This window comes from Triplophysa dalaica, chromosome 2 (assembly GCF_015846415.1).
Source record: "Triplophysa dalaica isolate WHDGS20190420 chromosome 2, ASM1584641v1, whole genome shotgun sequence".
Classification (NCBI taxonomy): domain Eukaryota; kingdom Metazoa; phylum Chordata; class Actinopteri; order Cypriniformes; family Nemacheilidae; genus Triplophysa; species Triplophysa dalaica.
The window spans coordinates 14,126,524-14,140,520 of NC_079543.1; the positions used below are offsets into that span (position 1 = coordinate 14,126,524).

Here is a 13,997-nt window from a genome sequence, read left to right on the forward strand (position 1 = left end):
ATTATTTATGTTTTCCATCTAAAACGCTATTTAATGTTTTTATAGGTTTTATAAACCTCCCTTCAAGCAGGGCTTTGATCCTTTTCTTTCGCTAATTTAAGCCGACAACCGAATTGAATGATCTCACCACGCTACAAAAGTGTCTAGAAAGCAGGATGATTTAACTTGTCAAGCTCGTCTTTTTTTGATAGAAGAAGCCCCATCACATTCAAGGCTCCTCTATAGGTACTGCCATTCAACATCATTTTATTAGTCAGTAATGTCTCACATAGGCATGATGCATTTTCGTTTATAAGCTATTCAGAGCGGTCATCCAAGTAACTAAATTTTCATTCAGAATCAATTTATTTAAATATATCTGCAAGTCAAGTAACAACCAATTTAAGTGTCTTCTGCAATTCACAGTCCTGAATAAACAGAAATTGTGTATCATACATCCTCAAATACTGAACACTTTTTAAAAGCTTAATGATTTGATTGCAGTCCAATGAGAAATTTCCCTCTCACAAATGAATACAACTGATCAAAATTAGTAAATATGCCATTTAGACCGCCATAATAGCAGAAAACACTTAAATAAATAGGCAAACATCTTTTTATTTCATTTAACAGACCATTTTAAATGTGAAGAGATTAGCACAAAAATCATGATGTTGACAGCGTGGAGAATGTAAATCTGCTGCTTGATTAGTCAAAAGCGAAAATAAGCAAAACAGATTGGATACCAAAAATAACCCTTGGAATACCTAGAAGCACAAAGCCTGTAAGAGTGGGCATTGAGTTGTTACCCGTTTCATGCAAGATCAAAGCTTTTTAGTAAAGAGGCAGTAATTACTGCTTCACAAACCCCTTGACTTTCCAGCGCTATATTCAGGGTCATACCAGGTCTCCAAACTAGGAGGAATACAGAACTCCCTTGCACTCGCATGCTTCCTACACCGAAATCTTCTCTTCAATCGTATGACTGACACTACGATAAAAATGCACCCTTTTATTATTTAAATCAAAGTGAAAACACAAGTTCGGATATACTTCCGATTGTTCCATGGAATGTTTTTCACACCTTAAATTAAATCCAACTTTAATTCATTTCAATAAAGCTGTCATTTTGAACTCCAGTCAGGTCTATTCCCTTTGAATCTCATGACTCTTCCCTGTCTGATAATCTCGTTCACAACTGCAAAGCTGACTGAGAGAGGAGCAGCAAGGCTGAAGCCACGGTTTCCAAATCAGGTTTCCACGGGAAAACTGCATTGGGACAGGCTTCAGACTCTGCTTGTGATGGCTTACTGCTGCCTTCATAGTCTCTAGAACAGAGAAGAACTTGGGTTCTGTGTTTGCAGTCAGGGGGGTGCTCTCAGACGGATCGCTTGACAGATCGAAAAGCAGCGGAGGATCGTGGTGTGTGATGAAAGGCTCAACGCAGAAGCAGATATGAGTGTGGAAGCAGGCGGAGCTGTTCTCTGGGTAGAAGTTGGGTGTGAAGAATAATGCCTTCCAAACTGCAGTGCCTGGAAAAGGGTAATTGTTCATAATGTCTAGCAAACCCTCTCATTTTAATATGAATCAATTTGTGTTTGTGTGTGTGTGAATGCGAAAGATAAAACTCACTGTCAGTTGGGTGCCATCTCACAGCGTTCAAGATAGCATTGCAGTAATGGAACATAAATTCATGTTTAGAGCGTTTCACTTTCCCTTGCAACAGGGGCAGGAGATCATGGCCATCAATGTCTCTGTAATACAAACAATGTATCCTAACTTCAACCGACAAATTGACTTGAAAATGAAAATTTCGTCATCATTTACTCACCCTGAGGTAGTTTCAAACCTATAAACATTTCTTTGTTCTGTTAAACACAAAAAAGAAAGATAATTGTAAGAAAGTTCTGTGACATAATCCACTGCCATAGTAGGAAAACAATAATGTATATTTTTTGGTTCTGTTGAAACAAAATTATATATTTTTGAAGAATTAAGAAAACACAAACAGTTCTGAGGCACCTTTGACTACCTTTAATTTCCTCCTACTATGGCATTTAATTATGTCACAGAATGGCTATCATTCTTAAAAACATCTTTCTCTATGTTCATCAGAAATATGTTAATGACATAAGAGTGTGCAAATGATGACAGGATTTTCATTTTTGGGTGAACTATCACTTTAACAACTAGCTGCTATTTATTAAGTAGAGAAACATACTTTCGAACCCTTTGACTTTTATATACTATACAGTAGAACTGTTAATAAATCTGCACAAACAGTTGAGGTTATATATGCCTACATCCTTTATCTCTGACTGCAGTACATATAGCAACATCTCTTGTCTCTGTACTTAGTTTCCAACAGAAACAGTAATCAAAATTTATCCAAAGCCCTGACTGGCAGATCTTGTTGCTGGATAACATGTACTCACCTGTCGCTGGGTAGAGAAGCACCAGCTAAATTCAATACCGTGGGGAAAATATCCATGTTGCTAGTGGGCTCATCAATGACCTTCCCTGCAGGTATGACACCAGGCCAATAAAGAATCCCAGGTACTCGAATCCCACCTTCCCAATTGGTTGACTTGCCAGCTGCTCAAGAGAACAGAGGATCATGTGACATTGTTTTTCCTGATGACCTCAGATATTAAACTGAAGATAATGAAGCTTTAACATAATGCTTTGTTCACTTGTGTTGGTAACTGCTCTACTAAGCTTATATGTTGTACATTAGCCCTACAGTACATCTTTGGACATGATGTATGCAATACCTCTGTATATGCCGCTAAAACCCCTGTGCACTTCTCCATGGATGGAAATCTCTTCCAGGTGTGGCCCCTGATCTGAGGTGATATACACGAGTGTGTTTTCCTTCAATTTTAAGTGCTCAAGGGTCTGCATGATCTGACCTAGGAAAAGTGAGAAGACAGTTAACAAATCACAAAAATATAACTGAAGAGAATACCGAAACAGAAAAATCCACTTAATAGCTTCAGATTTTTTTAAACCCATACTTCACTCCTACATTTATACCATAGACCAATTTTCATATTGATAATGGTACTATTAAGTATCAAAAGTTTATCGAATACCAACAAGGTACAGAAGTTGAAGAAGATATTTTTTACCCAAGACTAACAAAATTCAATTATTTTCCACTGCCTGCTCTCCTGTACATTCAGATAAAGAGAACTGTGCTTAATTGAAAAATCATCTCCCTTGTGTAAGGGGAATCATTTGACAGGAAAGGACAGTTCTCCTTAGTCATATTTGAGTGATGACAGTTCCCATTCTGTCACATAAACAATTTGTTCTTATTTTTCAAACTGGACCCATTTTCATCAGTGGAAAAGAATTACAGATAATTCTGAATCCATCTATTCTATGCACAATTTATTTTTTCCATTCTTTTTCAGTTCAACTACAAATACAGTAGCCTATGTTAAGAACGGAAATAAAAACTGCATGAAAAAGCAAACTTGAGTCATTCAGTACCTACACTCCAGTCCACTTCCATGACAGCATCACCATAGAGACCATGCTGGCTTTGGCCTCTGAAGCGAGGAGATGCAAAAAGTGCAGTGTGGACTTGGATGAATGAAAAGAAGAGCAAGAATGGCCGTTCTGAATTCCTGTTAAAATGTACAGAACAAACCCCTTTTATGTTTCATCTTTATGTTATAGTCAGACAATCACAAAGCACGTCACCTCAAAGTTATTTATCCCACTAGAAATCAGATATCAGTGTCAGTCAGAAAGAGATTTGTTTTCATAATAGTTTTGACAAGGTTCAGTATAGATGCCATACTATAGTGCCTTATTAAATATTATTGATATATTAAAAGATACAATATTAGACTGCATGGACAAATTTGAAATCATGAGAACTCTTGGAATGTAATGCATTTCATTGAAATGAATGAACATGGGCTTTGTTTTGGTGGACTAGATGTGCTGCTGTGTGCATGAGTGAAGGCTATTGCCAAAACGTGCACATAATAACAAATAATACAAACAAACAAATGTGAATTATATTTCAAACCCTTAAACATCTTACGATATCTCTTTTGAAATGTTTGAACAGTACTGTATAACCAAAACATTGAACATATATAAAAACAATCATTTTAAAAAGGTGGACACATACCTTTCCAGAAACTCTATTGCCTCGTTTGTCATCCTCTGTGTGAGGTTCTCTGATATAAATGGTTGTTCCACAATATCCGCCCCCCTCATGAGAAAGCAGTTAAAATTTGGAAATGTGTACAACATTAGTTTAAACAAACCCATCACCACCCCTATCAGGACTAGAAAAACAAAAACTACTTTCCTGGGTACAGTTATCACCCCTTTAAAATGGAGTAAAGCCAGGGAGGCTAGACCAATACTAATGGCCTTGTAGGGAATGTGAACATGGGCATGATGAAAGACAGAGCCATGTCCTGGCTGGCAGTCCCGGAGATTTGTCATTATAGTACCATAGAAGTGATCAAAGCCATGAGAGCTAGGATGGTGGCAGTGGTCAGCGCTGTCCTCACAGTTAAGGCCCAGGTGCCATTTTCCTAGAATTTGATTTACAGAAATCAATACAATAACTACAAAAAAGCACAGTTCTCAGCCTAACATTCTTCTGGTATTCTTACTATGTGAAATGCCTCAGGAATGACCATAGATACATGGACACGCTTACACCACCACCTCACATTTGCAGAAAACCTTAGCATGAAACCGAAAAACAGTAATGCCATACCTAAAGAGCACTGCCTCACTGCTATGGTATGTCACTTGCACCGGTTGTCATTCTTGCTCGATCACTTGTATATTCACTGGCTACTTGTTTTTAGGTACGCCTCTATATAGTCTTGACCAATTTAGGTGACCAATGATTACCGATATTAAGGGCCCCATGCTATCGGTCATTTTATCCGACAAACTAATCAGTAGAGATAATAAATTAATGTTGGTGGACTTGCAAAAATTTTGAAAATGTGCAAATATGGGACTTGCAATGCAGAAAGCAGAAACACAGACACATGTAGTGCACATGACATTGTAAATGCAAATTGCTTTTTATGATTTTAACAGCAACAATGGATTGTCCACATGCAGGAACATTTTTTTACAGCCAATCTTGAAATCAAAAGAAATTATTTTTCTTTCCTTTCGTGCCAATGGAAACATTTGTCACTTAATACTTTGTAATCATGTTAAAACTATTCCACAAAGCTCTGGACCATCGGAAACAAATGTAACTTTATTTAGGGACATAACCTGCCCCGTTTATAATTTGAATTGGTATTTATATTTACTTTTATTTAAATGATCACTATGGTGTCCATCGTGCTCTTATGGAATACGTTGGTGATAATGCAACAATACAATCAAAATAAAACGGTAAATTTGACCTGTTTCATTAAGAATGCTACAGAAAATTGTACAGAATACAAGGGTTAAAGTTGCAGGATCAGGATCTGTTATGATGTTGTCAAGGACACTTATTCGACTGTATCATTCTAGAAGCCTCAGAAGGCCTCGTCTAGGAAGGACCAGAGCCATTCAAAAACAGAGATACGACACTCGCATAGAGACCGTTGGAAGAATGGAATGCGTAAGTAATTAGTGACCAGTAGTTCCAAACACTGCATTGAAGCACATTCATTTTAATGTCTTCCAAACGCATTTGCTGTACAGTTGGGGAATTAATGGCATGTTCATACATTATATCGAATTGGCGGACATATCTTATATTCATAGATCATATATTCATATTACTCCCCAGACAAAATGCTGCTATGCTGTAAATGTAGTCAACATATTATTCTCTGTACACAATGTGCTAATTTATTTAGCAAGATTTACACAAATATGTTTGCTGTTCTCTGTCCTGCTAAGATTCATACCAATAGGTTGACAGCACGGATTTGTTTGGAATTGAGCGCATCATGAACCACGTGACCACAAGGCGAGATCAAGACTCTGTTTTTTAACGGCTCTGGAAAGGACGAAGCATCCCTATGATGCATTCTTCTGTTTGACAAGCACCCTATGTAGGGCATGTGTCACTTCTGGTTTATAAACAAACAAAGTTAACCATTTTAACTGATTTCTAGGAACAGGGAAATTCTAACTGTGGATGTTAACATTGAAAGTGAAGTGTTAAGCATAGTATTTAGTTAAAAGAGAATGTTTGAATATTGTGAATTAATAAGAATAAGAATAAAAATTCTGTCATTTATCACTCGCGGTTGTGAGTCTTTCCACAACCGTAAAACCTTTATTCTTAATTTCAAGAACACAAAGAACGGACTTGTGTCCTTGCTAGATTGAACTTGGTAAATTAAGACTCTGGAGTTTGAACTCGTGAGGATGGGAGGGTGTAGTCCAGTTATATTAGAAATGGAATAACAGAGGACTTGATGCATCACTCAGTCAAATATATGTAATTTAGCTTTAGATTTAAATGAAGTTAATTAAATAAAATGACAAAACACAACAGTGCTTCCTGTCAATTTTACTTTAAAAATATTAATATGTGATCTTGTCACCTTGACTGCAGCTTTGTTTAGAATAAAATGAAATATGATGCAGAACAAAAATTATTTATTATAAAGAGTACAGAGTTTCTACAATAGGGGATATAACTAGCAAATAATTTAGTCAGTAAAACCATTTGTAGAGCGGAGGAAGTTCAACCTGCCACAGAAGCTGCTCTAACAGTTCTACTCAGCTGTCATTGACTCCGTCCTCTGCACTTCCATAACTGTCTGATCGGCACTGTTGCAAAAGCTGACCTCCGAAGCCTTTAACGCATAGTCCCGACTGCTGAGTGAATCACTGGCAGAACCCTTGATATAATATTTAGCTATCCACATCCCCTGCATGAATTGTATATAACACAGTAAAATTTGTATATAGCACATATGTACATACAATATACTGCCAATTGTCTTTTTATCTAATATTGTACTTTTTGTCACATGTGTATCGTCTCTCACATATTTATGTTGACTTTTTGTTACCTGTGCCTTGTCAATGTTTTAACCTGTATGTGCACTGGAAGCTTCTGTCACAAGAAAAAATCCTTATGTGTCCAAAAAATCCTTCTCCACACACAGTCAGTAAAGCTCTTTCTGATTCTGATTGTCGAACGTATGAGTATTATGACAAATGACCTTCAAAAGAATCTTCACAGCAATACCACAGAAGAACCATTTTTGATTCCCCAAAGAAACATTTACTCAATGGTCCTTATAAGACCCATGTATTTATTTAATCTAAAGAACCCTTTTTGACTACATAGAAAATTTTGCAAAGCAGTAAGATTCTTCAGAAGCTAAAGGTTTTTCATGGAACCATTCAGTCAAACATCAGCATGTCATGAATAACGGATGGCAGTGACTCACAGCAAAGGGCGGTCATTCCTGGTTTTTGTTGTACAAATAGTGGTCGTCAAGCGATAAACACGAGGTCATGGGTGATGCCATAATAGTAAAATGGTTGTATATTCTTGGTTAAACCAATATTTTTATGCACACTCTAGCTTTAATAAATGCATCATGTGATAATGTACCCTGTAAACACATGCTCAATATACTGTTTTGTAGATTGCCACATTGTAGACCCAATAATAAGGATCAACAATTATTGGCTCATATACAGACCATGGATACAAAGCATGCCCTGTTGCGGATCATGAAATTTGTAAAACACCTTTCCATAAAAAACAGTAAACTTGGGGCTTTAGTTACTCCAGAGGCATTTAACAGTGAGATTTCTTCTTAGTTACTGGAAAACTAGGGTCAGTAACCTAACTGCCGTCTGCAACCGCATATACTACACTAATGTATGTATAGCATTACACTACAGGTCAAAGTCACTAAACTGAAATGTTTCTCTTTAAGGTAAAATAGTTTAATCTGAAGGTGTACGCTCACGTTTTAAAAACTATTTTTGCATTCAAACATCTCATTGTGAAAAGATATTACTTTATTTCATCAGACAAATCAAAAGTAATTAAACATTTTTTTTTAAATGGATGACTTTGACTAAATAATAAAGAACAAAAAAGCACCCAAAAAGAACCTCACACTGTAAACCCTGATAAGTTAAGATAACTCAAAAGACTTTTGGAAACGTATTACCTTTTAAGTTAATTAACTTCATTCTACCGAGTTAAGAGCACTAACACATTTGAACAGTGAACTCAAAATAATATATTTTACATTTACTTGAGTTTCACTTTGAACTATTATCAATGTTGTCATGAAGGAACAACAGCCAATTTCACTTCAGATCAAACAATTAAGTTTTGAAATTAGTCTGTCTTCCTCCTAAGAAAATGCTCTTTTTTAGTTAAGTGACTTTCGAAGTGAATCGTTAAACACACTTAAAGTTTTAGGATAAATAAACTTTTTCACAGTTTTGAGTACAGTTCGCTCATTTTTAATGAGTAGATTACTTAGACCATAATATGATGGCTAAAAAAATGCAAATGGAACAGTTCTTTAAGTTGTTGCAAAGGGTCTCCTCTAAAGATAACAAAATATATCAGTTTGATTTTGAACTTTCTTTATTACCTACATAATTATTCTACATAAAAAATTTGAGTGATTCTTCATCATTATACGGTAGTGTAAATAGTTATTTATGAATATTTATATCACTCATTAGAATTTAAATATGTTTCTCAAAGCACTCTTTATGTTAGAAGTACTCAGCTTACCAATTAAAGCTGTAGCATAGCCTTGCTCTTTAGCAACCCTGGCAAAGGTTATTTCCTCACGTGGAAGACCTCCCGATGATGCAGAAAAGAGATACACTCCCATGCGGCCATTCCCAACCATTCCTGCACTCTCAACAGAAAATACAGAAACAAAAATCATTGTACATTTCAAGAAAAATGTACACGGACATCACTATATAGGCCAATCTCATAAGATACCACAAGACATGATCCATTTAAATCACTCTCTTTGTATTCGTATTCTATGTGATTATTTACATTTACAACTAGGCATTTGGCAGACGCAAGCGACTTACATTGCTTTATCCTATACATTTTACACAGGTATTTGCAATCCCCTGGGATCGAACCCACAACCTTGCGTTGTTAACACAATGCTCTTACCACTGAGCTACAGGAGAGCTGATTATTTTGCTCATTATAATAATAATAATTATTATTATTATTAGTAGTAGTAGAATAAGTTACAGCAGCTCATTTTGTAGCAATTACTTTGTAGTTACTTTGTGGTAGTAAAGATGAATCGCTAATCATTACTTCTCAATTACAAAAGAGTGTTCAGCTGTCTTTTAAAAACAGCTAATTTCAGCAGAACATCAGGTGAAGAAGCTCCAGGTCTGACCTGATCGGATGGGGTATCTGCCTGTGAGGAAGGCTGCCCTGCTGGGGGTGCAGAGTGGAGCAGCAGCTATATGTTGGGTCAGTTTGACCCCTTCCTGGGCCAGGCTGTCAATATGAGGCGTCCTGCAGGCCAACGCAAACACAAAACAATTAAATATCATAATTATTCGAGATGCCAGTGGGATGCAGAACTATGAAGCCATTTTCAAACCATCTAATAGGGAAGTCTATCATCCTGATCATATCAAAGCCAGCATTCTTCAAATCTGAAGTAATTGCCTTGATATTCTATGTTTCATTGTTATATAAAAAAACATCAATACTACTTAACAGCTAATATCGTAGGACATACCAAGCCATACCATATAACATACCAAGCAAGCTCATTGGAATTAGAGACTTCGTAATGAGAAAATAATTATATAAACCTAAGGCTTGTGTTCCCATAGCAACCAAGGTCACCAATTCCTAAATCATCCACCATCATTAGGACGAAATTAGGTTTGGTAGCTGTGTTTGGATTAGCTGAACAGAGAATCAGACCAATAGTGCCTATGATCCAGGTAAAAGACTTCATCATACGTCCTGAAAGAGAAAGCAACCCAATGATTAGAAATGCATGCAAACAATAAACAAGATATGGCAGTAGTGCAAAGCCTAAGAGCTTGTTCAGAAAAACCAGAAGTTGTGAAAAACAAGAACGTGTGCAGTGGAAGTCATGAACTTTGTAAGAGTGAGTTAAATCATATTTTACTTTGCCCACTTAAGTGCATTGGCAGCGCGTGCACCCCATCTATATATAATCCAATTTCATGCATTCTTAACTTTGGAAAGGTTGAAGGATTCACTGCGTTTTCAAGATGCATTCTTTTCCTACAAACGGCAGGTGTGCTTCCCTACCTGCTGCAGCCGGGACGAGAGAGAAATCATCCAACCACTGACATACTTGCTGTAGTTAAGTTACTGAACAGTGCTGCAACATGCTTCGCTTTGAAAGCAGATCCATGACATAAGGAAGTAAAGCATAGGTCACGTGTTTGTTCGGTTAAAGGTTAACAGTGTCTATAGGCGTTAACATAAACAGTAATGTTAACCATCTATGTGAAATCAAGACCTTTATTTTAAGCAACTCTATCGAATTACTAATTTCTTTTACATCGTCTCTGCGTAAAAAATATAGTGAATTCACAGACGAGGGTGTTTTAACACACAGATAGACAAACATCGCCACCTCTTGTATGTTTTTGGTATAGGCCTAAAATAAAATCGCACTTCAGCTCAGGAATCTCGGATTCTGTGCTCCACCTTGTTTCAGCACAAGCAGAAGATTATACAAGCACACTGCAAGATTGAAAACACTGTTTCCATTTTCTCATGTACTCCTTACATAATATGTATATATTTCTTGTATTAACGTAGAGAGTAAAGAGTAGCAGAGACACTGAAATAATATTTTCATGCCCCCACTGTTTTAAAGTGTCCTATTTAAAGATTCTTTCTTTTTTAAGCCATTTTCAAGAAATGTTGGCTTTTTGCTTCAGAGTTGATCATTCGAATTGCACTGCCCATTTTCATGCCAGTGTAGAAAACATTCATTTGCATCTTCACATTATAACTTGTCAACCAACTAAAGCTTATACTTTGACCTTTAACTTGATTTCTACAACTTTGTTTTTCAAAATACATTTTTATTGTACACCAACAATATGATTTTTATTTATTTTCGCAAAATTATTTTGCTTTATAGAGTAGAGTTAATGCATTTTGTATTATTCAGTAAAATAAGTAAAGTAGTGTATTAGAATCGTATGAAAACATTCGCTATATTTTGAGAAACTGCGTTTAAAAGCATCAGATATCAGGATGTATTGTCAGTGACCTACAACAGCGACTGTGCGGCCAAGTATTTATGGGTTGTATCCACTCCCATACACCTTCAAATCTAAAGCCACAGAGGCATAGATGGGTCATTGCTAATATATTCATGCTCGAGTGCTCTGAGTGCACTGTGGGCTGCTGGTCAGCAGGGGGTGGTGCTGAGCCGTCTTTATCATTCCAAAGCCCTTAGTTTAGATGCGTAGGCCTACAGTATGACTATAACATTTATTTTAACCGTGTGGGTATTTCTGACTTGTTTGTTAATCTGTTAGAGTGGTTGCTTGTGCACACTACTGGCCAACAGACGTGATGGATTTTGTCGTTCAAGTTTTGAAAGTTATTGATATATGACTGATCAAAGTGTGTTAAAAACCCACTGGTGAAATATTTGGATTGATTTAGTACGAATTTTTTTTTTTTAAATTTTAATAAAAGATTCCCAAAACGTTTAGGGTTTGTTTTTGCATTAAACACATCAAATAAGATACATACTGTGTTTTCATATTCAGGGTAATAATTTGAAACACATTGTCCAGTCGATGGCAGTATCAGCTTTCTGACATGGGCGGTCTTGTGTGCTGGTCATTATTTGCTATGGTTATTTCAAGTAGGCCTATTTACTATAAGCGTTTTTTCCAACCTGGACACACTGGTGCATCTTAAAAATATGCTAGCAATAAATCACTGAAAGTGAGTTCGGTAGTAGAACTACCTCCGCTTTACCACTTGCAAAAGCAACTCAAATTAATTAAATATCTCAAAGGATGTGCATTGAAGCAAATTTATAAAAACACAGCACATCTTAAATACCCCTGCTCAAATGAATAAAAAACAATGTTTTTCCACCTTCTTCAGTATTCAATGCATGAGAGTCAAAAGGCTATCCTGTGGAGGCTATCATCTCTGCAGGTAACAGGTAGACCCTCTAGCTCATGTTTGTGCCTAATACAGCCCACCCAGGTGGAAGAAACCATTGTATATCATGTTAGGGTCCTGACCCACTTTCATGCTTGGTGATCGATCTTACCAGAAAAATGCTTTGAAAGACTGCGCACCTGCACCTGAGGGCCATGATTGATAATAGGGTAGTTAAAAAACATTTACAACAGGTTATTCGTTTACAGGTGTTTATTACATTTAAGATAATTACATTTATTTCAAGAAATTGTGTTCAAATAATCAGTTTGTTTTTTGTTTTCTCAATAATTGAATAGAAAAACATGCTTTGTTTTTCCCCTTTCTTCAACACCCTGTCTAAACAGACCCTAGCCCACATCCTTACACTCCAATATGCACTGCTTGAATAAAAGCAATTTGTCAGACCTAATTGAACGCTTTTGGGGAGATAAAAAGGTAGAGATAGAAAAAACAAAACACTAAATACATCTAAAGCCCTCTCAATGTGCTGGATATGGGCTTTTATCAGATGGTTTACAATGTAATCTTGTAGTGAAATGTCTTTATTGTAGTGTACTGTATAGTCTGTGGAGAACTTCTTTGTACGATATTGTTATGAGATTGATTCTCTATAGTACTTGCAATGTTTGAACATCTGTTTAAAACATCTTTAATCAAAATTTAGTCAGTGCTCATTCAACTGAAAGACAATGATGCATGTTTTTTCCCCTTAGAGGCTTTTAAGCAATTTTTTCTGTGATTACTGTCAGTGCTGCATAACGACTTTAGTATCTTTCAAAGAGAAAGTCTTGTTTTGAAAATAATTTTCAACTTTTTTATATACTGTTTAAAAAAAAGCTATTTAAAATTTTTGTAAAATAAATAGCCATATAAAATGCGTGGTCTATGGCAAGCTATTGGCCCCCATGTTTATGTTGCATGTCACATATTTCACAGAATGAATTGTTTGTTCTAATAAAAAAATTGGGCATACAATGGTTTTGTAGCTCACATGAGAAACATTTGTTGTGTGTGTGCCTTTGTGACTGGAAGGCACAATACTGGCTTGCATCCATAGCTGTGACTTACAACAGGAACATACTCCATTAAGTGTTTTCAAGTGGTTTCACACATTTCTGAATTTAAACAACAGATGTCAAAGGTGTCGATTAAAGATCTTACAAAAGGAGAAATGTTAATGGTAATTTATGCTTGGATTAGAAGGGAAAGCAAGCATGGGTCATCACAGGTGATTGATCTCAACTGCTCAAACTTGTGCACACAATGATTGTGATTCCTAACTTGACATGCCATGCATTTTTCTTAGAACAAGCCTTTTTTTACATGTTTATTAAGTATGTGTCAATGAACACTTTCTCAAGCAGTTTATTTGTGTAACAATGCGCACTGATATCAAACGAATTGTCACAGAAAGGCCCACTATCTTTCAGGTAAAGCATCTTGTGAGTTATAAACGTAAAAGAGAAAAGTCACTTCTTCTTCTCATTGCAGATAAGGCAGAGACAGACAAGCCTTTCTGTCTCTATTAGATGTCATGTCATCACTTGTCACTTCTTGTTTGTTCTGCTTGGGCTGAACTCTCCCTTTGCTGCTTTCTCTTTATTTTTCAATGTTTCTCATGTCCATTTCTGAAGATATTTTTACACCACAGCGTCCCTTCGAGAAAAACATGTATAAAACGTTAAAATCATAATATGTACGTGTTTTGCATTAAAACATCCAAAGAAATTTTTTATATTTGGGTTGCTATTGTCATTGCATGTGATAAAACGTTATTTGCTTCCGTCGTCCATGAACATGATTTGTCAGTCCCATCAGATTTCCTATGGCAGTTGAAGTAAAGAGGATGACAACT

At 36.3% G+C, this 13,997-nt stretch overlaps 1 protein-coding gene across 1 annotated transcript; it reads right to left on the reverse strand.

Annotated features, from left to right (window-relative positions):
• Positions 1-226: 226 nt before the first annotated feature.
• On the reverse strand, positions 227-10,466 carry sts (steroid sulfatase (microsomal), isozyme S). The gene is made up of 10 exons (XM_056767497.1): positions 10,247-10,466; positions 9,775-9,931; positions 9,348-9,469; positions 8,705-8,827; positions 4,130-4,544; positions 3,478-3,614; positions 2,754-2,891; positions 2,415-2,574; positions 1,612-1,733; positions 227-1,511 (listed from the first exon to the last, which is right to left on the reverse strand). The coding sequence occupies exons 2-10, from the start codon at positions 9,924-9,926 to the stop codon at positions 1,126-1,128; spliced, it is 1,755 nt and encodes a 584-aa protein (XP_056623475.1). The 5' UTR covers positions 9,927-9,931; positions 10,247-10,466; the 3' UTR covers positions 227-1,125.
• Between the last annotated feature and the right edge of the window lie 3,531 nt (positions 10,467-13,997).

What these genes read in the sequence shown, in the direction of transcription:
- sts (XM_056767497.1), bottom strand. Translation starts at nt 9,926, where the DNA reads ATGATGAAGTCTTTTACCTGGATCATAGGCACTATTGGTCTGATTCTC. An exon ending in TTTTAGCGGCATATACAGAG is followed by an intron (nt 2,575 to 2,753) that starts GTATTGCATACA and finishes TCTCTTGAGCAG; the next exon opens with CTGGCAAGTCAACCAATTGG. An exon ending in GAGATGGCACCCAACTGACA is followed by an intron (nt 1,512 to 1,611) that starts GTGAGTTTTATC and finishes ACCCTTTTCCAG; the next exon opens with GCACTGCAGTTTGGAAGGCA.